Source organism: Vipera berus (assembly GCF_964194415.1).
Source record: "Vipera berus genome assembly, chromosome: 3".
In the NCBI taxonomy this organism is placed as follows: Eukaryota; Metazoa; Chordata; class Lepidosauria; order Squamata; family Viperidae; genus Vipera; species Vipera berus.
In genome coordinates this window covers 49765514-49790673 of record NC_138204.1, presented here as the reverse complement: position 1 = coordinate 49790673, position 25160 = coordinate 49765514, and the positions used below count along the sequence as shown (strand labels likewise).

Below are 25160 nucleotides of genomic sequence, written 5' to 3'. Positions count from 1 at the left end.
TCTATATGCAATTGTTTCACAACAGCAAGCTGTATGTCAATTGTTACTATTAATGAACTCATTAAGTAGGTTTATCTTTTCAAAATGCAAAAAAAATTATTCAATGTTTCACAATAAAGGTATACTACTGTATAGAGCAAAATATCTCCAGGGTACTAAGCACCTGTAAGTTCTTAAACATTTATGAACTTCATTCTAAATGAGATTAAGGATATAGAACATAACATACCTTCAAAGAAGACTTTGGCACAAGCAACCTAACTAATCAACCGCCTTAAAAATCAAATGCAGGAAAAACTGAGTGTTATTGTATCACCTGTAAAGTTTATTGTAATACATTTCTTTCTGTTAAGTAATTTACTATAATAGCTGAGAAGAAAATAATTTGGTTAACAAGCTTTCAGTCAAGTAAAACTGTTTATTTTCTATGATTTTTTTCAAGTGTACAAATTTAAATTACTGTATGATTAAAAGCATGTGTGGAATAGAACAGAAAATAAAAATATTGAATCACATGGAGAACTTGTTATAGTTCTGTAAATTGTAAATGGTGTAGTTATTATTCAAGGATATAAACATGGAAAATCTAAGATTAGGAAATAGCCCCAAATCATGGACATTATAAAGACTGTTGCCTTAAAAAGCACATATTCTAGTTACTATTTTATCATTTCTGTGCCTTTTGCAAACATGAGGGAATTTGTAAGAGACTGAACTCTTAAAATGACAGCATTTTGTCTTAACCTGTTTTTATCCTACTACTTAGAAGGTTACGGTCAAATAAAAAATAAGATCTGGAAGGTTACAAGGATAGCTATTTTATGCATATTGCTCAGCATACTGCAAAAGTGTTTGCTTAACACTAGGTTAGAGGTGCACAACCGATTCTGAAAAAAGGATCTGATTATGCACTATCAAGTGTTAAAAAACACATATTTTTAAGATCTGAATATTTATCTGCTATTTTTTTGAAAATATAAGCAACAAAAATATAATAAGCTTCATAACAACTGCAAAAAATATTCCAAGTAAGATTTTTATTTTTTAACTAACATTTTACAAACCTTAATCCAAATAGGGGGATTCAACTATTATCCTCCTAAAGAGAATCGGGAACACAAATGAATGTGCTTGCTTACCGATATTCACAGAATCCTCCCAATCTTCCAATACTTCTGTGACAATAAGTACGTAAACATATGTTCTGTGTTTCCTGTCTTGGTTCTGAAAGGATGATCAACATTAAAGTTAATTTGAAGAAATATAAAACTACAACAATGATAATCCTAGCACTGAGTTGAAAAGATACTTACAATATGTCACACCAACAGCAACGCTCAATTATGACTTGATTTCTTAATCAAGGAGATTCAGATACTAGTAAGTTAAAATATAAATAAAACTTCTTCAAGCATTTTTGTCCTACATTTATTTGCAAGTGTTACCATACTTTGAAGAGGGTTCAAATCAGAGAACATTTATCTACTATCTAACCTAACAGAATCTCTACACGTCTCCAAACTTTAATCATATATAAAAATGTTTTATCAATTCTGGTGATATTTGTACTTACCTCAAAAATTCCTACTAATCTTCCTAATGTCCCTTTCACTCCAGCCTATGATATATTCAAAGAAAATAAAAAGGCATTTAATATAAGTCATAGCTCAAATTATTTTAAAAGACATTTATAATTTAAATTATATATTTTACAATTTTTAAGAACTATATATAAATCCACAATAATATAATTTACACTAAACAATGGTGAAAGTTTGGGAATTTTTAGAAATATTCATTGTCAATATGCAGGTATCTGTGCGGATATGGACTGTGATAATTTTGAGCAAACTAGTAAGTATCATGGTGGCCATGAATACACAAGCTATTTCTCCCCTCCCCAAAGATTTAAGTTGGAATGTGCTTGAACTGAAAATCTAAAGAAATCTAGTAACCAACATGTGAAAAGATTGAGCAGGTAGAAGTTGAAGCTGTACAGTTTGAAAGGTTAGTAAAGTAGCATCATCTATAATCTCTTGTTTCTCAACTGCAAGCTCACAAAACAACACCTCTTATCCAGTTATTGGTGAAACAGTGCCTCTGGATATTTTCAAAGTCACCAATAACAATCTCACCCCACCAACCCTCTCTACCTTAAGGCTGCACCTTAAGTACCTAAAACCCAGATGAGCACATTTCTGAAAGGCGAACCCTCCTCTTCTCACCTGTCCAGATCTTTATAATACAGTATTTTTCGGACCATAAGACGCACTTTTCCCTTCCCAAAAGTAGGTGGAAAAACGAGGTGCGTCTTATGGTCCGAAGGTAAGCGAAAACACTTGTCTCCCGTTCAGTCAACGCAGTCCATCAGCTCCATTGGAGAGACGTGATTGAATGAAGACGTGGAATTCCCCGCCCCGCCCCTGTGATTGGTCGGCAGGGGAGGAAATACGGACGTGCCTGCCATGCCTTCTGACTGCCTCCCCCTCCCTGCGCGCGCACATTTTCTTTTACCTCGCTGCTAAAGAAATAGTTTTTGCTAAACTAAACCTCATAGGCGACTTGCCCCAGCAAAGCCGTGAGGAGTTGTTCCTGCAGGTTTCTCTGCGAAGTTTATTGGAAGTGATTTCCCATTTGCAAGATAATACTGCTAATTGTTTGAAATTGCTTCGGCATCTTAGAAAACCTATTCAGGGAAAAGAAACTACCGGTACCTACATTTCTCTTTCTTTCTTTCTTCTTTCTTTCTTTCTTTCTTTCTTTCTTTCTTTCTTTCTTTCTTTCTTTCTTTCTTTCTTTCTTTCTCTTTCTTCTTTCTTTCTTTCTTTCTTTCTTTCTTTCTTTCTCTCTCTCTCTCTTTCTTCCTTCCTCCCTCCCTCCTTCCTTCCTTCCTTCCTTCCTTCTCTCTCTCTCTCTCCCCTCCTTCCTTCCTACTATACCGGTACTATTTGGTTCAGAATATTTTTTTTCTTGTTTTCCTGCTCTAAAAACTGGGTGCGTCTTATGGTCAGGTGCGTCTTATGGTCGGAAAAATACGGTATATGTCAGGTCTATTTTCTCATTCAAATCATGAATTACAGATTTCTCACAGGTATACCTAGCATTTAATGTCATCAGCCAAATTTCAAGATATAACCATTAAACTTTCTAATTCCTTTGCACCCAGGAAAGGGGTCTGCCCCGTTTAGGGTCAGGGGCTCGCTTCGGAGCTGTGCCCAGAGTCCTGTGCTTCCCCTGAAGCCCACCGGGAGATGGGAGGGGGTGGCAGCTGCTCTCTCAAGGGACCTCTCGCCAGCCCAGTGGATCTGCTAGGTGACCCCCACCCGGGAAAGGGAGGTAGGCAACGAGCACCAGATCGCCCATGGGGGAAGCTTGCTCTGTCCTTCCTTTCCTTTCAGGCGCTGTTTCTGAAAAGAGGAGGGGGAACCAATTATAGCGGGAGGACCCATCCCCATCCCATCCCCACACCTGCTGGGGTCCGGTGGCTTCCCGGAGAGCCTGGCTCAGGGCTGGGGGGGGGAGGAAGCTGGGCACTGTAGAAGTCCCAGAGCCAGAGGGAAGAAAGGCCGCCTGGAAGGATCAGTGCATGTTGGGGAGGGTTCCTCTCCTTGGGGCAGGGGGTCCTGGGAGCCCAGCTCTCCCCACGGCCCAGTGCTGGGCTTCCTCCCCCCCAAGTATCCTGCAGGCTGCTTTGCAGGGGGGGCTGTGGTGGGGTCCCCAGATGGGCAGGGAAGGGAATTGGGTCTGGAGTCTTCTGTAAGACCCCGGGGTGTCTCTTCCTGATTCTGCTCAGCTCTGGGTCTTTGCTCCAAAGGGAGCCCGGCTGAGCGGCTTTGGGGGTCTTCCAAGGGGGGCTGGCTATGCCGCTCACTGGTCAGAGCTGTAGGGTCGACCCCCGCCACGAGGGGGTCCACGGAGCCCAGCCGTGTCCTGGGATGGAGCCCCCAACTCAACCAGGAAGAGTGAGTGAGAAAAGAGCTTTGGATTCTGCTTTCTCCCCCGCAAGAAATTTGGATTGTGGCAGATGTGAACTGGCCTAAGGGGAGTGATGGACACCGAGAGAGGTAAACCCCCCCCCCCGAGTTATCTTGGAGGTTTTCTGGGAGACCCAGGAGAAGGGGAGGGGAGGGGAGAGAGAATATCCCCCCAATTTTGTACTGTCTATTCTCAAAAATAGATGTGCTTCCTTAAACATTCAGTGAACTCTAAAGCCAGTTCTTGCCTCCAATTCTGGAGAACAAGGAGCCTTCAATGTGATTCTTCCATTACCTCTCTTTGCTGAATGTATTTCTGGAAAAAGTATACGGATTGCCAGCACTTATTTGATTTTAAGGATTTTATGGTTACTGTTGTTCTGAACTTCCTGAGATGTGCTTAAAAATGGGCAGTCTTACGAATGAATGAATGAATGAATGAATGATTTTATATGCCAGGTTCCATGATCTGACATTAAAAATTTGTATGAAAATTCTTTCATTTGCCAGATGCTGTATAGTGCAGAATTGGACAACTTGCCACAGCCAGGTCACCCTTTGCCGCTGCCAAGTCATTGCAGGACAACTCCAAACAGCCCAACTGCCTCAGGGACAACTCACCACAGGCAGACAGAGGGAGAGCCAGGATGGCAAGCAAGCGAGCGGGTGGGCAGAGTGCGGAGCAGCAGGGAAGCAGGCAGCAGTGACCAGGGTCTTCCCATTTTCGCAGCCCCCTGCCATGCCAGGCTACGAGCAAAAGAGGCTGGGAATTACAGTAGCAGCAGCTGGGGTGGGTAGCCGGGAGGTGGCAGAGGCCAGGGGCTTCCCATTTTCATACACCAGGCCACGCCAGGCTCTGTGCCTGGTGTGCCACCACTGCTGCTGTGCCAGGCTTGGTGCAGCCGCTGATGTTGCTGCCACCATGCTGGGCGTAAAGTCACTGTTGCTGATGCTGCCACCTCCATGCCAGGTGGGGAGCGGCCACCAGCAATGTTGCTACTGCCATGCCAGGGCAGAGACACTGCTACTGATGTTGCTGCCATACCAGGCATGGAGCCTCCGCCATCAATGCTGCTGCTGGTGTGGCGGCGGCCATGGAGGCAGCTCCAAGTCCAATGCAGTCACGGCATTGTCAGTGGCTCCATGTGGGTTGTGAAAGTGGGAAGCCCCTAGCGACTGCCACCCTCCTCGCCACCTGCCCTGATGCACTCTGTACTCTGCCCACCTGCTTGCTTGTCCACCAGCTTTGCCTCTGGCCACATGCAGCGAGTTGTCCTTGTGGCGTGTTGGCCATGGTGGAGTTGTTCTGCAACAACTTGGCGGTGAGTTGGCAGAGGTAAGCTGGCCATGGCGAACTGTCCTAGACTCGTATAGTGACTTGCTAGCAGTGATGGCAGAAGCAGTTTTCAGATAACCTCACTAAACAGTCTAAACTGCCTCTCTAATAATAATATCAGTCTTCTTTTTATCATATAGGACATGTAACATGCCCAACCTACTGGACCAGATGGGATGAATAAACATAACGGGAAATACAGTTTTTTTAAAGAACCTGGTCCCATGCCCTATAGTCTGATTCTCCTGATATAAAATTGCTACTAATTTTTACTTCTTAAGAGGTAAAGGTAAAGGTAAAGGTTCCCCCGCACATACGTGCTAGTCGTTTCCGACTCTAGGGACCAGTGCTCATCTCTGTTTCAAAGCTGAAGAGCCAGCGCTTGTCCGAGGACGTCTCCGTGGTCATGTGGCCGGCATGACTAGACACCAAAGGTGCACGAAACGCTGTTACCTTCCCACCGTAGTGGTCCCTATTTTTCTACTTGCATTTTTACGTACTTTCGAACTGCTAGGTTGGCAGAAGCTGGGACGAGTAACAGGCGCTCACTCTGTTATGCGGCACTCGGGATTTGACCTGCCAAACTGCCAACCTTTTGATCGACAAGCTCAGCGTCCTAACCCACTGAGCCACTGCGTCCCTTTCTTAAGAGGACTAGTTGACAATTTGAGATAAATTTAAAGAGGATCACATTTGTAAAGGATCACGAAAGTACTTAAAACAAACTATGTTGTGATTTTTCCAGATAAATGGATTTTCCTCTTTCTCTATAGGCAATTGTTATGAAAACAATAAGGTAGGGGAAAGTTTTAAATTTCATGCCACAATTCTTAACTACTACTGCAAACAGGAAAACTAGGCAAATTTTGTTGCTCATTAACAAGCATATAATTATACATAGCCCTCAATTTACAACCACAACTGAGCCTCAAATTTCTGATGTTAAACAAGACAGTTGTTAAGTGAGCTTTGCCCTACTTTACAACCTTTCTTGCTACAATTAAGTGAATCACTGCAGTGATTAAGTTAGTAACATGGTTGTTAAGTGAATCTGGCTTTCCTATTCTTTTGCTTCTCAGAAGGTTGCAAAAGGTGATCACATGACTCCAGGACACTGCAACCATCATAAATATGAGCCAATGCCAAACCATCTGAATTTTGATCATGTGACCAAGGGGATGTTGCAACAGTCATAAGTATGAAAAATGGTCGTAAGTCATTTTTTTCAGTGTCGTCATAACTTTGAACACTTATTAAACGAACTGTGGTTAAGCTGAGCACTACTTGTACTGTACAATTAATATTTGGACAATTGTGAAAGTGAAAGGAATGAATAGAAAGAATAGACAACTTTCAATCCAAGCATGATCTGAAGACATACCTCTTCACAAACTTCCCGCACAGCAGCCACACTAGGCTCCTCTTCAGGCTCCATTCCACCTCCAGGGACAATCCATCTGTCAGGATGACGACTACTGCTAACTAACAGCACCTATAAATAACAACAGAGCTTCTGTACATGTTTACACCTCAGTTATACAATTCTACAATTACAAGATGGTATCCTGCTATATAAAATTAGTACAATTTTTTAAAATTCCCAACAGTATTCTAATATTTTCTTTCCCTAAAGTCCTCACGTACTTAGATAAAGACAGAGATTGGAAGTTATATTTATTTACTTACTTATATCCACCTTTATTATATGTATAAATAATTCAAGGTGGCGAACATACCTAATACTTCTTCCTCTTCCTATATTCCCCTCAAAATCCTGTGAAGTGAGTAGGTTGGGAGGGAAAAACTGGCCCCAAATCACCACATTTTTATCCTTTATTACTTTATAAGTAACTCAAGGTGGCAAACATACAAAGTACTCTTTCCCCACAATAATCATTGATGAAATAAATTTAAAGTGGATTGATTGAAATATATACCCCAAAAAGTCAAGAACAGAAGCAGGCAAGCTCTGTTAAGTATGTTAAAACACCAAACTTATTTGAAAAGAGAAATAAAGAAACATTAAATTCCCTTTAAGAGCTGGCTTTGAAGCATGAGACAAAGCTGTTTTTAACAAAATTATAAAAATGTTCATCTGAAATAGTCAGACGTCTGCCAACTACAACAAATGTCTTCCCTCTATCTCTGCATATATCCAAACCCTGCTTCTCCCAAATGACTCAATGTAAAATGGAGCACAGAACTAGCAACATACAATGGACTAACAACAGCATACAATGGACTAACATATAATGGACTAACAGCAGCAAAATATTTGAAACAAGTGGCATTTGCAAATACTTTGTAGCCAACCATGGTTATATTAATCCAAGAATATTCTTAAATTTAATAAACAAAAGCCAAGCTGAATTCATACATATGCCACTGTTCTAAACAGCCCAATAGAAAGCATTAAAACTACTGAACATTCATTCATTCATTCTCTATAGCCATACATCTCAGTTGTTGACTCTGCATGGTTAATTAAATTAAAAATACTAAAAAATTTAAAAATTAAAACCTGGGTTTTTTCTATTAATAAGAAAATAAATAAGGGAATTATTGTGAAAAAGGGGAAAAAAGAGCTTAATTATAGCATCAAGCCAATGCTGCCTCTGGAACAGATTACAAACTACACATGTGCCATTTCCATGTTAAGCTAAAACAGAACAAACCATTCAGTTTCCACATTACGATCTTGAACATATACCCACAATTTTCAAGGAGAACATCAGGAATTACTTTGAAGTACTGAACCCCACATAGAGAACCGGAGGAACAGTGGGATACACTTGACGTGACTGAGGAGGAAGGTGAAATCAGAGACTGCCAAAAATGAAGGACATAAGAAAGCAAATTAGATGCACAGCAAACTCTGGAAATTGCCAAGAAGAGAAGACAAAAATCTCAGAAAGGAATTTAACAATGGTTTTCAGAGACAATTGTTAAAAGAGACAAGAATCAGTATTTCAACATCTGTAAAAATATACTGTACAAGATGGAAACAGACATGAAAAAACAAGGAAAATCTTTCAAAAGATCTCTGAACTTAGAAGGAGGATCTAACCTTAAACTGGTATGCTAAAGGACACCAAGGGCAGATAGGAACCAATTCAAAGACGATCAGACAATGATGGAAAGAGTATACTGAAATTATGCTAGAACAGAGAAGTCAACATACAAGAGACCCTAGAAGACATTCCCTACTTATAAGAATCTCTAGTACTTGAAGTTAAATCAGCACTTTGGTCATTACCAAGTTGAAAGGCTACAAGGATACCAACAGAAATATGGGAAGCAATAGTCAAGATTATAACCAAGCTATGTTAGCAAATCTAGAGAATGATACAGCGGTCAACAGATTGGAAGAGATCAATCTACATTTCAATATTTTAAAAAATGAGATGTAATGGAATGTGCAAACTATTGTACAATATCTTTAATTTCACATGTAGCAAAATAATGCTTAGGATTATCCAATGCAGATTAGAGCTTTGTATGGGAAAAATATCAGATGGCTTTAGAAAAAGAAAAGGAACACAAGACATTACTGCTGTTGCAAGCTAAATAATTAAGAAACCCATACAATACTAAAAATAAGACACTATGATGTGTTTCATTGATTACAGAAAGGCCTTTGATTGTGTCAATCACATCAAGATATGGAATGTGCTTAGAAAAAAACGGGAATCCTGAAGATCTCATTGTCCATATGAGAAACCTAGGCAGCCACATAATATAGTTAAGCATACTGGCTCCAGAATGACAAAAGAGCAAAACAAATACATACACACACACAAACGCACACAGACTCCCCTTATTTATTCAACCTATAAACTGAATATATGATTAAGAGAAACTTGGAACAAGGGGAACATAAGTCTTAAAACTGTAGGGAGAAACATCAATAACCCATACTATGATGATAACTCTATCCTAATAACTAAAACGATCTGCAAGCTCTAGTAATAAAAGAAGCACAGTGAAAACATAATGGTACCAGAATTAAATATGAAGAAGACTGAACAAATGACAACAAATAAAATAACCATCCTTAGAATGGACAATGAAGATATTGAAGTGGTGAACAGCTTCTGACTTTTAGGATCAATCAACAGTAAAGGAACGAGCAGTCAAGAAATATGTCACAGACTAGCACTTGGTAGAGCAATCAAGAGTGTCCTGGAGAAGACATTCAAATACCATGATACCTACATACATCAGAATTGTGCAAGTAATAGTATTCCTTGGGACATATTATAGAAATAAAAGTTGGACTTTGAAGAACAGGCTAGGAAAAATATTGACACTTTTGAATTTTGGTGTTTTTTTTAAAAAACTCCTAAGAATACTGTGGATAGCCAAGAAAACAAGCCAATGGATTATTTGTACAAATCAAACCAGAATTCTCACTCAAGGCACAAATGGCCAGGTTCAAATTACTTTATTTATGACACATTATGTGATGGCCTAGTTTCTAGAAAAGGCCCAAAGGCTTGGAAAGGGGAAAGGAAAAAGAAGAGAATGACCAGCAGCAAAGTGGATGGACTCAGTTACAGTGGCAAAAGATAACACTATTAAAAAACTTGAAAGACCAGGTTAGAGACAGATTGTAATTTTTTTTAAAAAAAACCCTACATGGTCGTTAAGAGTTGGGAGTAATTCAATGTCATATAATAATCAATCAGAAAATAAAGCAATATTTTTCTTTGGTAAAGGTATCATGAAATTTTATAACAGAATAATGTTATATTGTTTTTATATTTTTCTATTAATAATAAATACAGCATTATAAGGTAATTTTTATAAGTGAGTGATTTCTATACATCTAAAATCTCTTCATGTACTATACTTGCTCTGTCATTTAATCTTCATTCCTTCTCTCTACATAACCAAACTACCTCAACCTACTTCTTTCACATTTGTCATTCACTTTTGTATTCAGTACAAAGTAATCAGCAACCATTCATTGTCAGCTCTGTTTTTCTTGTTTTACCCAAACACCTAAATATCCTATTTTTACTGGATTCAGTTTATATTTATATTTCTCCTGAATACCCCGCTCTCACTTCAATATATAAAAAATAATAATAATAATAATAATAATAATAATAATAATAATAATAATAATAATAATAATAATAATAATTTTATTTATATACCGCCCTTCTCCCGAAGGACTCAGGATGATCTCCTGCAACAAACTACATGTTAACCACCTGACTTTATGTCTCTTAAAATTTCTCCACCCATTTTCCTACCTCCTGTAAGATACACAAATTACATGTTCCAGTTTTTCATCATTTGTAAAAAAATGTTGCCACTTCATTTACTTGATGGACACAAGTAATAGACATTAATTTTCAGATTAACATTTGCTGTAAATATTCGGTTCTCAAACAACACAGCACCCTCTACAAACGAAACTGTATGAATGCTCACATTCCCAAACAGCATACCACTAACAAGCATGTCTTAAGCATGTATTATTAATACTGTACAAAACAACCAAGGGATCATTATATGTTTATGTCGTACTTTCTGCTCAGTGCTGAACCATTTGCTAAGTATTTCGCTTATTCAAATGCACTCTTACCATATTCAGCAACTTATCTTTAATTTCATATTCACACAAAAATATTTCATAATTCAAACCCGTTCACTTTATCGTAAGCTTTAAGTAAACAAACATAAAATAAATATTTTCAGTAAAATGCTGAAGAGCAAAAGGATGGCCTGGACAGACCTTCTGCAACCGTAAGTCCCCACAATTCCTTTCCACTGTAATTTTTGCATTCACTACCATTTTTTTCCCTTTGTGAAAGTAAACAATAACAGCATTCCTTCAGGCATATACACTTTAATTGTCATATAGCAACTCCATCAACAAACAGCATCTGTATTTTAACATTTCTCCAAGTGCAACATTACTTTTTTAAAAAAATATTGTAACATTTACAACTTCTTTTTCCATCATTTTTTTCTTGGATATTAACACAGCATTCATTTTAATTTCATTTTTCAATATCCCAGTATCATTCCCATTCAATCTCTAAAATACTGCCTTCATTTCACATCATTTTTGATTCAATTCACATTGTGGCATGTTTTTTAACCCCAGAGTCAACCCCTACTCTGTTTCATACTTAACACTATCATACTTTGCAAACCACAATTGCTGATTTCACAGAACATGCTAAGTCAAAACCAAATTGCCTACCTAAAAGCTTGGAATATTCCTCTTCCTTTTTGTCCCCCTCCCATATCTACTCTCACATTCTCAGTGGACATAGAACCACATATCCTTACTTAAGATGCTTTTTTCCAATATACCGTATATACTTGAGTATAAGCCGAATTTTTCAGCCCACTTTTTGGGCTGAAAAATTCCACTTCGGCTTATACTCCAGTCAACAAAAAAACTTACCGAGGACTTGTGCGCGGCCGAGGCTTTGGTGCTTCCGGGATCGCGCGCACCTCTCCCAAGCCACCGCCGTCCGGAGACCTGCCGAAGTTTGGGGAGGTTTGGGGAGGTGCGGGCGCACCTCCCCAAACCTCCCCAAACGTCGGCAGGTCTCCGGACCTCCGCGCCCTGCCTGCCTGCTTCTTTCCGCTGCGGAAAGAAGCAGGCAGGGCGCGGAGGTCCGGAGACCTGCCGACGTTTGGGGAGGTGCGCGCGCACCTCCCCAAACTTCGGCAGGTCTCCGGACGGCGACGGCTTGGGAGAGGTGCGCGCGATCCTGGAAGCACCGAAGCCTCGGCCGCCCGCAAGTCCTCGGTAAGCTCCGGGCGGTCACTTGCTTCGCGTCTCCTGAGGGAAGGGGGGACGACTGGAGCGGGCGTGTTTCCTCGCCTGCTGGGCGCCGCGATTTGCCCGGGGAACGCGTGGGCCCCGAATGGCAGCGTGGAGCGAGGAAGCGGACAGCCAGGGCTTCCCCGAGAGCCGCGGCCACACAGGGTATTCCTGTGTATTCAGGCTTGCAAAATGGCGGATCGAGCCTCTGCTGGCGGCAGAGGCTTGCAGAGCGCGGATCCAGCCTCCGCCGGCGGCGGAGGCTTGCAGAACGGCTTGCAGAACGGCGGATCGGCTTATACTCGAGTCAATAACTTTTTCCAGTTTTTGGGGGTGAAATTGGGGGTCTCGGCTTATACTCGAGTCGGCTTATACTCAAGTATATACGGTATATGGGCCTATGCTCCTGATTCTTCACAAAGGAATGCCTCAAGAAGACTTTCAGATCCCTAAATATGTTCTACTTTATATATCTGCCCAGGAGATGAAGCAATTTTGCAAGATTTGGCACAAAGAAATCAGTTCTAGGTGTTCTGTACCAGCCTGCTACCGGCCCTGCAGAAAAGGCAGGGACAACCCCTTTTACAAGAAGGCAAGAGGCTGGAATTACGCCTGCCAAATTTATTACCACAAAAACAAACGCAACAAGACAAACCAAGAAACAGGAGCTTTAAGAAACATGAACTATCCAAGCGGTTGCCTTCAGCAAACCAGCCCTCCCACATATTCCCCTTATATAGAGTTCAGGGCGTGGCTTCTCTGTGCCTCCTTCCGAGGAGCCCCATTGCCTTCCTCTGTTTACTCCTAATTGACTGCCTCCTGCGTCGGGCGTCCTTGAACAGGGCCAGCTGTGGGTCATCTTCATCCACACTGTCAGGCTCACACAGCTGGGTCTCCGTGGTGACCAAGTGGGAGGGGCCTGGCTGAGGGCTCTCATCAGCAAGATCTTCAACCCCCTCAGCAAGGTCTTCAACACCCCCCTCCTCCTCTGAGTCATCCAACCCAACTGCCGAACCCACAGGTTGACCCTGAATCACAACACTAGGTTTAAGAAGGAAGCCCAACCCTCTAATCAGCAGAACCTGAAGTTGAGTCATTTTATACAGTAGTCCTCAGTTAACAAACTACTTGCTCAGCAACCGTTCAACTTTACATTTGACATTACAATGGTTCTCAACACGTGGTATTTATGACTAGTCCTTGAAGTCTGATTTGTCCCAGCACCCCATGATCACATTAGCAACCAGCTTGCACTTACAACAGTTGCCGGTTCCTGTAGTCATGTGATCATCAATAGCAACTTTCCCTGCCAGCTACCCACAAGGGATTCCCAGGGATCTCATACTTCATAGCGCACGCTCAGGCCACAGCACCACCTCCCTTGTCCAGCTGCACTTTGACCTTGCAACAGCATCCTCTTCCCAGGCCACATACACTTCTGCCTTGAAGCAGAACCCCCTCCTCCAGTCAGCTGCTCTTGTACCCACATGCACTCATGTTTCACAGCAGCACCCTGTCCCCAGCCTGCACACAGCTGCATCTCAAAGCAGTGCCCTCTTCCCATCCCACACACAGCGCTTCAGAGCCCCAGCTGCACACACTCACACTATGCAAAAGCACCGTCCCAGCCCACCCATGCCTTGTAGCAGCACCATATTCCCAGCTTGCACACATTCATGCCTTGCAGCATCCTTTTCTCAGTACACAGTTGTTCAATGCCATAGTATCCTCTCCCCAACCCACAAGTATACATGCAGGACCCAGCCCATTTCATTCTGCAGTATTTAACTGTCCAACTGCTTGCTTGTCAGCTACCCAGAACTTGCCACTTCCTGCTGGCTTCTCCGCGGACTTTGAAGGAAGTCAGCCAGAAGGTGCAGTCACGTGGTCCTCGTTTAACAACCTAGAATACTTGCTTAACAATGGCAATGAGGACTGCAGGGATTGCTGTCAGTAAGAGATGCAGACACATGACATTTTGCTTTATCACTGCATTGCTTAATGATGGAAATTCCGGTCTCAATTACCATTGTTAAGCAAAGGCTACCTGTAAGGGGAAAGCCACCAGTGGAAAAACAATGACCACCCCCTTCTTCCACTGCTATTTGGGGGTGGGATGAAGAACATGGCTCTTGGAGGATAATTACACTTGAAAGTAAATTTGTCAGGGTGAAAAAAACCCGAGGTCCACACATGAAAGTTCTAATTAACTGATTTATTACAACAGCCTAAGAACAGTAATCTCACATTATCAGTTAGCAAATGGATAGAACTAAATAAGCATTAACAGCATTCAAGGGCGATTGGACTTCATTATTTTGTGGCTATGTAACAATTCTAAACTGATGCCTCATTTAACTCTTCCTCCTGGCTCTGCCAATCTCTCTACTACAAATTTTAACAAAAATGTCTTGACAATTGCTCTGTTTTTCTTCTCCTCATTATATCCTCATGGCATGGCTGCTGGATAATTGTTAAAGAGGCCAAAAATAATTTAAATTTTCAGGAGGAAAACATGGAATATATATGTTCAAAAATATACTTCTGAATATTGGATATGGAAAAAAATCTATCTCATTTGTGGTCTCTATTTGTCAGCCTCCCACCCACAGACATCTGGATGATCAATACTAAAGATGTCATACTGGACAATCTTTGGCCCGACCAAACAAGATACTGGTTATGTTCACTATATTATCTTCTGAATTTAGGTAAAGTGGTATCAAATTTATACAGACTTAAACAGGTTTGGGATATCAAAGCAAATAGAGTTTAGAATTTTTATTTATTCATTCTGTTCATTACGGTAATTTGGTATATCATCAATTAATGAAGTCCCTCAATGCTTCACAACGCAAACCTAATATAAAATCAAAACATTAAAAGAATAAAAACAAGCACAACCAGTAAAATTAAAATGTCAATATTAAATAGCTTATCTAAAAAGGTTTTAAGGGTTATTCTGAAAGATAACAAAACTGTTACTCAATTCTGCAAGGCATAAATACCAAGAACTCCAACAATAATAGTATAGTCCTGAGTCACTACCAAAGGACCTCACTTCAATTGTATAAAAACTTGTTGAGAAGATCTCAATAAGTATGGAGCACAAAAAGAAAGAGATGCTCTATAGGATAGGGCAGAGATCCCCAACCTTTTGGGCACCAGGGACTGGTTCCGTGGAGAAAAGTTTGTCCGCAGACCGGAGGTTTTGTGTGCTGCCTATATCCCATAGATGGGGCTTTGCTTGTTTGTGCGGATCAGTTGCTGGCATGCTGCGGCCCAGTACCGGTCCACAGACTGGGGGTTGGGGACCCTGGGATAGGGCATCTTATTTGTGAATTTCAAATTCCTCTCCCAATAAAGGAGAATATTTGTAGTGCAGGGTTGAAATGAGGGGTCTTTGGTGCTTTCCGAGCTTGATTGTTTGTTTGCAGATGTTTTCATTACCCAAACTTGGTAACATTGTCAGTGCTAGTCATTACCTAGCTTGGGTAATGAAACATCTGCAAGAAAACAAGTAAGTTCACAGACCATGAAGGACCCCTCAAATTAATCTTATTTATTTTTAAATTAAAGAAAAAAGAAAAGACAGGAAGATAGGCTTTAAAAATAAAAAGGCTGGATTTCTCAGGAATGGAAGAATGAGATAAAGAGAAAGAAATCAGTAATGAAGAAACTAATTAAAAGATTTTCCTAATAAAAGCTGAAGTTAGATGACATAATACTTTAAAATACAAAAATGAGTAATAGTGCACAATGTTCAGTTACACAGGGCTCCCCTCATCTGATCAGCTCTTAAGTGACATTAAGTAACTTTATGAAACTTTCATTTTTTCTTCCAGTATTGTAACTAACATTTTGAATCTTTAAAGAACAGAAAACAAGTCTTAAGCATTTTTGAGAACAATCCATTTTTCATTATTTTTCTAATATTTAGAAATGCACTGGGTTCTGCTCTGGACAGATGAAATCAATGCAACTTTTTTCAAGATTATTAAAAAGATGCTATTTAACAATTAAATCCTGAAGTCACAATTCTAATTAAATATTCTGAAAGTCAGGTAAAAAATCCAGAATTACATCACACTGATTTGAACTAGAAATATTTAAATAGGTGCATTAAGTGCACATTTAAGTTAAAGTTAAATGTTTAAACTAAAACATTAAACATAATTTCAGAGAGATCATTTTCTGGGTGATTAAAACTATACTGAAAAGTTCCTTTGAGGAACACTGAGACAGTATTTTTTTCAAACTTTCAAGCAGAAGAGACAGTTTTCTCCTATTATTTATACAACCTGATTAAACTGCTTAAATGACTTTTGGAGAGCATAGTCAGGATTTATATCCTTAAAACTAAGTGCATTTTCATGATCTGTCAACAAAAGGATCAAATGTCAGAGAGAAAATATGGATTAAAACCTCTATAAAAGCCCAGCAGCAAATGGCATAGTATAACAGAAAAACGGTTTGTAGTTCTAAGATTCTTCTGTTTACTAAAATAATAAAGAAGCCTTACTTGGCTAAAGGTGAAAATCTGCTGCATTCTTCCAAACCTATCATCATGAGAGATGATAATGAATTCAATTCAATTTATTCATAAAGCTTTTCACTACACACTTTGATTTAACTCTGTAACTACTCTTTTTACTTCCCTTTTGTGAAATCTGTGGGAATTTCAAATTTGGATACTATGAAGTACAACTGTCAGCAACAGAATTAAAAAGGGAAAACGAGAAAGTTTAAAACTAGTTTGCAAATAGGTCTTTGTAGGCAAAACAAGAAAAGGAGTCTATTTTACCAAAGGGAAGGGGGAGTAGTTGGGATGTCAAAGCTCACCATCATGTAATAGTTAAGCAACTAGTTAAGCAACAGAATTCACTGCAAAGCAAGATGTTCCCATTGTTGCTTTCTTCTCAGAAACCACCCAATCTTAACGGGAACAAGTAATTCTATGAGAAAGTCTCTCAAATTCTTAACACTTGCTAATGAAATTTATGGAAAATATTTGCCACTATTGCAAAATGTTTTATGCGATGTAATAATCTTATGCTACCCAGGGTCAACATCTAAAACTGAAAGTATTATTTTAAAAATCAAGCAAATGTATGTGACACATATACAGTTGCATGACAAAATTTAGGCATCCTGGTCAAATGTTTCAATGAATTACTGACAGAAGCTCTCCCCCAGCAGATTTTCAATAATATTCAAGTCTAGAAAATGTGAAATCCATTCTAAAACTTTTATCTTTCTTTCCAATAAATATTTAAAGGTTCATTTGGAGACATTTTTCAGATTATTATATCTTCACTCACCTCACATTAGCTTTTAAAATATATATTGATATTTAGCCAAATTCATTACACACAGTATTTCTTATTCCAGCAACTGCCACACAAACCCCATAATAAAGCCACCCTGCACATAACAAGCTGTTGGCAAGTTTTAAATGCTTCACTTTTCCTTTCCAAATCTATTCTTTGTAGCTGTTGCCAAACAACTGAACTTTAGTTTCATCAATCCAAAGCACTTCATTCCAGAATGTTTCAGGCTTATCAAGGGTTTGTTTTGCACATTTTAGTTTAGACAATGACTTCTGTGATGAGACTAGAAAAAAGGTTTCCTTCTGGCAATTCTCTCATGCACACACCACTGCTTTATAAGCAAAGCTGTACTGGGACCTGGAAGTAGTCCAGTATCAACTAAACCTTTTGGCACATCCTTTGCATTGATCTGGGTTTTATGTTTTGCAGATCTGATCAGTATGGGGCCAGTTCTAACATTTTTTTTTAATCTTCCAGATCTTGTCTTAACTTCAACTGTTCATGTAATTTCTATTTCTTAACAATAAAAATTGCTGACTGGAAATGTAAGATTTTTAATACCATTCCTGGGCTCTTAACAATGAATTAACTGTATTTTCATATGCTCAGACAGCCACTTAGTCTAGAAGAGCCCATAACCATCTCCAATCTAAGAGTTTAAAAGAGTCAGAACACTTTTTACCTGCAGAAATGTTTTTTCCTGGCCAAATAAAAACTAACAAATCAATAATATTTTAAGTATTATCATCATTTTGCTTTCCTTTCAGTTTTTTCATCTGCTACAACAGTTACTCTATATATGTAGTTTAGTAAGGATAGTAATATTTATTGAATAACGGTATTTGTAAATTCACTGGCAAAGGCCAAAAATAGTGCGAGGAAATAAAATCTTAGTTTCCCTATGCCATGAGAGTACAGTATGATACAAAAATTACCAAAATTGACATTAACTGTTTTTAATGTGGAAGAGTGACATTTAATGTGTAAAAGTGAGAACACAACTATCTGACTTTTGCATCTGAACAATTACTGAAGACCGCAGAAGATAGTTCAGAAGTTCACTTGTACCATAAGAGCAACTGTTTGCTCCCAAATCCTCAGCAGGCATTTTTAATATTTGAAACAAACTATCCAAGGCAAGCTTCTAAGACATACACAGAAATTTTATTCTCCTGCATGACAAAGTTTCTCATTTATGAACATGAAATATTGCTCAATAGAAGAAACCCTTTGAAAAAATTATTTATGTGCTGCTAAGACAGTGTCTTAAAAGGAAATGAAAAAAATGTCATTCTGCTTGTATTTGAGGTATAAACAGAGTGTAGTGTTTCCTAGCATACAATCTGGGGCTAGAAACTTTTCCAAAGCATTAGCATTCCTGAAATGCTACCTTATTATGCAGGCCATTATCCAAGTGCAAAATACAAAGAGCACATCTCTGTATATGGTGAACTTTTATTAACTTCACAAAGCTAATAAGTGGAGCCTGATAATGCTAAAGTTTATATTTAAATGCATATTATGCATTTAAATACAATACAGTTAAACATAATACAAATACTAAGTGTTTGTTAGATGCTATAAGGTAACATATGTTAGCAACTATTCATCCCAAAGTAGAAGAATGTCATCTTCTGGTATTTCGCTACTACTATACACTTCTGTACTTCTGTGATACACATCATACTTAGGTTTTCTAACAAAAGTACTTCTTTTTAACCTAAAATTTTTTAAAAGATTAAGGAAAAAGGCTCAAATCCCTATCCATTTGTCTGTCAGCAGATTAATCTCCAAAACTCAAGAAACAGGATCAAATTTAGTGAATGAAAAGCCAGCAAAAGATAGGCTGAAAATGAATTTGATCCAGCTGGGGTACTGGGGAAAAATAATTCTAGAAAAAAACAATCCTTCAATCTGCCAATCTAGGGGACAGCTATCTGAGCAGTAGCTTGAAATATTATCATTTCCTCCATTCTGAGCCATCTCTGTCTTTCTAGAGAAGTATTATTCAGGAATCTGAAAGGACCCCGGAACCTATTATCTTCATGATTTCACTACCATGTTTTTAAATAATGAAATAAATCCCAAACCCTCAATGTTCCAGAAGCTCATCTGTAGAATTTCATTATTAACAACTGAAAGGCATTATTCTGAACAAAATCAGATGACTTTACAACTGCTGCAAAATATACATTTACAATATGTACAAATATATTTTATACCATTTCCAACTATAATTACTTTATAATATGGTACAAATACATACATGTGCTCAGAGAGAGTAAAAATGAGGGGGAGGAAACAAACCAGAAACCATGCAGTATTCATACAAAGATGGCCTAGATAGAGATATAGGTTTTCAACAAGTTCCTAAAAGATGTAATATTGGCACATTAGTTCACCAATTTCAGGGGAGAGAGCACACCAAACCTAACGTACCACCTGAGAAAGCTTAAATAAGCAAAAGATACTTTGCATTTAAAGTACACGCAATAAGTTTTCCACCAACAAGCTCGATGATTACCGTAATTCCTACTGCAAAGCAGATCATTAAGCGTCTGTTGTTCAGATACCAGACATTATTAAGAAAACTTTGAACCTGCCTTGGTATAAGGATTATATTGCATTGTAATTTTCTGTTGCTCACCTCTAAAGCTGTTCATTATTATAAGGTAGAGGACCTCTTCTCTGTAGAGATTCTACCTCTGGAAAAGATGTTCATTAAGGGATTAGCAAGTTACGGTACTTCACTATGAATCCTGGAAACCAATCTGTTCTATCTGCCCCTTCACTAAATGATTTTAGTAACGGTTTCTTTAAAATGATGCTGAGATTCATAAATTTGTAATTGCTGGTTGCTTTTTTTTACTGTGAAGGAAGGTCATTTATTATCCTAAACTGTAGATGACTTGTCATCCACTAGGCTTTATACTAGATTATTTATTAAACAAACATATATGGCCTCTCATTTCACACACTGAGACTCCAGGTGACTTACAATATTAAAAATCCACAGAATAAAATACCTCCCCCCAATAAAGCCACCACTTGAAAGAAACTCACATTTATTATCATGTTCATTTGCAATAATTCTTTCTTTAAACAGATTTGTAGCTAAAAAAGACTATCAAATAAAATTAATTTATACACTGACTCTTATTTTTAAAGTGCCAAATTTGCTCAGTCACGTTTCTCTGCATTTTTAAATTACCATATAATACTTAAGATCATTTCTTTCTGTAAAAGCCTGCCTATGCACAGCATTCAGTATGTACTACCTACTCATGCCAACTAAAGTGCAACAGATGCCCAGTAGGAGTAAAGCTTTTTTTGTAGATAGCAATATTAAACATGTCCTTCCCACAAACTACGGGATTAAAAGCTTTTGGAATTACTGATTTTATTGGTTTATTTTTCTGTTGATGAGATGAAGTTATTTCTTTTCCACTACTCGCAATATTTTATCTGACAGTATTAGAGCTATATTTTCCTATTAGATTATTATAGATCAAGCATGTGAAACTCGCGACGTCACGTGACGTCGCACGACGTATCGTGACTTTTTCCCCATTGCCGGCAATGGGGAAGGCGCGGTTTCATCGTGATGCATCCGGCCTGTGGGCCCCCAGTTTGACATGCCCGTTATAGATCTTCTGGCTTTTGTCAATCATTATACCAGTTTTATGGTTTAATAATTATTTTCAGTTGTAAATATAAAATAATGAACTTAGGCAATAGTAATCTTTACAACAAAAATAAACACTTGCAACCTTAACCTATTAAGGACCCATGCACCATATTCCACGTGCTATATGCAAAAACAGAAAGCTGCTTTGTTCTCCACCATTCTGCAGCGCCATCCTGTAGATAGCCTCCAAGTGAACAATCAACTTCCAAGCTTCTGAATTCAGCCTATTGACACAAGCAGAGCTGCTACATATTGCTCAGGAACCTTCAAGAGGCTACAGGTAATCCTCAACTTACAACAGTTCATTTAGTGATCATTCAAAGTTACAACAGCACTGGAAAATGTGACTTATGACCATTTTTCACATTTACGATTGTTGCAACATCCCCATGGTCATGTGATCAAAATTCAGATACTTGGCAATTGGCTCAAAAATGTTGGGCTCAATTGTGGTCAAAAGAGCCTTGGTGGAGCAGTGGGCTAATGCCTCCTTAAGTAACACCAGCTGCCTGCAATTAGTGCAGGTTCACATCCCACCAGGCTCAAGGTTGACTCAGCCTTCCATCCTTCCGAGGTAGGTAAAATGAGGACCCAGATTGTTGGGGGCAATAAGCTGACTTTGTAATAATGCCGCTTGGGGTTTGTGTGAAAGCCCTAATAAGCAGGCATATACATAGAATGAAGGCTACTGCTAAGCTTGTAAGCTGCCCTGAGTCTTTGGAGAAGGGCGGGATATAAATGGAATTAAAATAAAAATAAATAAATAAGTTGAGGAGTACTTGTACTGTATTTTCTAGCCCATTTCTCAACATTTACTTCTGCAAATGGTACAGTAGATGAATGAGAAGCCATAGAGCCACACACTCATACAGAACTTTTAGGAAGAGGCAAGTTTTATTCTCACCTCTACTATATGATAAAGAATTTTGATCACATGACCATGGGGAATGCTGCAATGGTCATTAAGTGTGAAAAATGGCCATAAGTCACTTTTTCAGTGTTTTTGTAGCTTTGAACAATCACTAAAACAAACTGTTGTAAGCTGAGGATTACCTGTATTTCATTCTGCAGATTTTTTTCCTTTTGAGAAGAAAAACTCTTTACGAGTATACTAAACTTACTGACTTTCTTAACTATACTTTCAAAATAGTGGCACACTGAAGAGAATTTATTTAGAAGGTTCTAGAAACAATGAGATATTTTCTTTTTCCTGTTAAGTCTTACACTAAAAACCTTATTCTTACTCCATAAAAGAGTGTTTTGCTAGTGGCTATTTTTGATTTGTAACAGCCATAAGCAAGCACAACTATACTATAAAATGTTGTACATATGATGGAATCAATTCCTTTGATGTTTTATCTAATTTGAAAAGACGTATTCCTACTCACTCAAGCAGTCTTCATCATCCTGCAACCTACCCCTGGCATATGTATAACAACCAGTAGCATTTAACAATTACAGTAACATTTTCCTCTTCAGCAACTTCTAAATGCCAGTACTTTCTATGCATCACCCCCTTTCAGACTAGAACACAAGTCTGCAACCCGCGGCTCCGGAGCCACATGCGGCTCTTTCAGCCGTCTCTTGCGGCTCCAAGTCCTCTGCCATGTGCAGTCCAAAAAAAAAAGTGGGACTAAAAAATTTCAACCAATCAATTCAAATATGCAGGGTAGGTGCATATCTCGCCTTGGCTCCACTCTTCAGTCAAACCCTGTTCTGCACATGTGCGCATGTACTCGCATGCGCGCACATTTTTTACGGCTCCGTTTTTCCTTTTGTGAGGGAACCGATTCCGAGTGGCTCTTTCACTGTTTCAGGTTGCTGACCCCTGGACTAGAACAATTATGCAAACATATTTGGTAGAAAGCCCAGCTGAAACAAAAGGCTTACTGCAATCAATCTATAAAGAATCATACAATAATCCCAAGTGCATATATTTTTTTTATTGGTGTTAAAAGAATACAATTAAAAATTCCCTGATAAATGCACTCCTTTATTTCTCCCGGGCAGACGTGTGACATTTCTGAAGAACGGTGTGCGCTTGGAAGAAGCCGCTGATTCCAGAAGAAAGGCTTTCAAAGCCACTGGCAGCGTTTTTTGGCATTAACCCAATATCTTACTGTACTACAGGAGATCAATACCGTCCGCAACGCACACACTCTCTCTCGACGAGAAAAGGGGGAATGGAGTCGCTGGCTTTTTTTACATGGGGGAGTGTCGTTTCGCCCCAAAGTATTTGCACCTCCCACAGACGATTCAACAAAGGGGGAGAGCGCCGAGGGCTGTTGTTGAGTCACTTCTCGCCTAGTAACAGCCGCGTGTTCTCGTACTATTTAGCCACTCGGGAACTCCGTCCGTCAGGCTCTCTCTTACTAACTGCAGCGTGCCATCTGCAAGCGCCGGACCGGGGAAAAGGGAAGCAACTAGTAAGCTCGGGCCGAAGGGGCACCGGGAAGCCATTCCCACACTCGCTTCCTGTTCGGCCGACTAATTCCTTCGGGAGCAGCCACCCTCCCAAGCTCCGCCCCTCTCCCCATCCTCCGTCCTTCGGCGGGTACCACCCAGCGTCTCCGCCCCCCATTTCTCCCCCTTCGGAGCCCTCCAATTCGTCACACCTCCCTCTTCTCCCTCTCCCTCATGTCGGGCGTCCCGTTCCTGCCCGACACCAGCGCTCGCCGCCTCTTCTCCGCCGCCCCCCCCCCCTTGGCAGCACCCTAGCCCAGGGGTAGGCAACCTCGGCTCTTTTATGACTCGTGGACTTCAACTCCCAGAATTCCTGAGTCGCTGACTCAGGAATTCTGGGAGTTGAAGTCCACGAGTCATAAAAGAGCCGAGGTTGCCTACCCCTGCCCTAGCCACTTCTCTCCTCCTGCTTCTCCCCTTCCAACCGAGCCTTATTACGCGCGGCTCACCGACCTCCTCCTCGCTCTCGTTGCGGAAGCAGAGGCAAGCCGCCCGTTTCTTGTATCCGTCCCCGTCGTAGGTTCGAGTCTGGTTGGACTTGAGCTTCATCATCTCCGATGAGGGGAAAAGGGGTGGGAAGGCCCACCAGGGAGGCAGCAGCAGCGAGATGAGCCGAGAAAAGGGTGTCGGCTCCGCACGCGCGGGTAGGTTTGGGGTCTCCCTGCCTGAAGGGGGCGGGGGACCCGCTATCCCAGAGAGTCTCTGCCTCCTCACACAACAGCCGAAAAGGAGGGGAAGGTCCCCTCTGCACTGCTACTTGCTACAAATACTGTCGCCGTCCACCCGCCGCCTTGTTCCCTCTCTCTGCTGCTCCAGGACTAGCACCGCAGCTTCTGCCAGCGTTTCGGCCACCGCCGCCAACGACGACGACCGCGGCGCCATCTTGGGGCATAACTACGTCAACGGCGCAGAGGCAGCGGGTGGAGAAAAGCGCTGCCCGGGATTTCTTCCTCAGCGCATGCTACGCAGACGGCGTAACCGAGGATTGGGAATCACTCGCCCCTTTCCGCTTCGGACACCCGTTGCGGAGCGTCTCTCCCAACGCGAGGCTTGAGCCCAGCCGCACTACTGTAAGTCAAGAGTGTCGAGAACACGGGGAGGGGTACCGTATGTGCTCCGCTGCCGTCGCACTCTTACGCTGTCGCCGTACACGAAAGCCACAGTACTGTAAGCGAGACGTCTGGCGTAGCGTTTTGCTCAGGGCCTCGGGCTTAATCGCGTGGCTGCGCAAATCGCGTACTGTGAGAGGAAACAATGCTCATCTTGTGAGAGCAGCGGCACGCCAAAAGCGTAGAAAGAAAGAAGTCTTGTTGGAAGCTTCGATAAAGGGGAGGGAGGGGTAAGACGGCTGAATAAAGGGTGTCTCCTCTGGGATGGCAAGGAAAAAACGAGAATGGCGTATTTGAAGCTACTCTCAAAGAAATGGACATTTCGTATCTCGGCGAGTGCCTTAATCTGTTGGGTTTCGTGGGAAATCATGTTTTCCGAGCATTAAAGCTGTTAAGATTTTGTCACTCACATTGTACAATGCCCCGCCCTGTTCGGCTTTCGTACCTTTTACCGTAAGAATATCCTG

At 40.5% G+C, this 25160-nt stretch overlaps 1 protein-coding gene across 1 annotated transcript in view; it reads right to left on the bottom strand.

The window, feature by feature from the left end:
- The window catches only part of NUDT3 (nudix hydrolase 3), a 30987-nt gene extending 6584 nt beyond the window's left edge, over nucleotides 1–24403 (bottom strand). The window contains exons 1-4 of the mRNA XM_081324583.1: nucleotides 24038–24403; nucleotides 6692–6802; nucleotides 1574–1618; nucleotides 1140–1224 (exon numbers count right to left, since the gene is read on the bottom strand). Of these exons, the coding sequence (XP_081180709.1) occupies nucleotides 1140–1224; nucleotides 1574–1618; nucleotides 6692–6802; nucleotides 24038–24136 (340 nt within the window). The 5' untranslated portion in view covers nucleotides 24137–24403. The remainder of the gene's footprint in view (nucleotides 1–1139; nucleotides 1225–1573; nucleotides 1619–6691; nucleotides 6803–24037) is intronic.
- Between the last annotated feature and the right edge of the window lie 757 nt (nucleotides 24404–25160).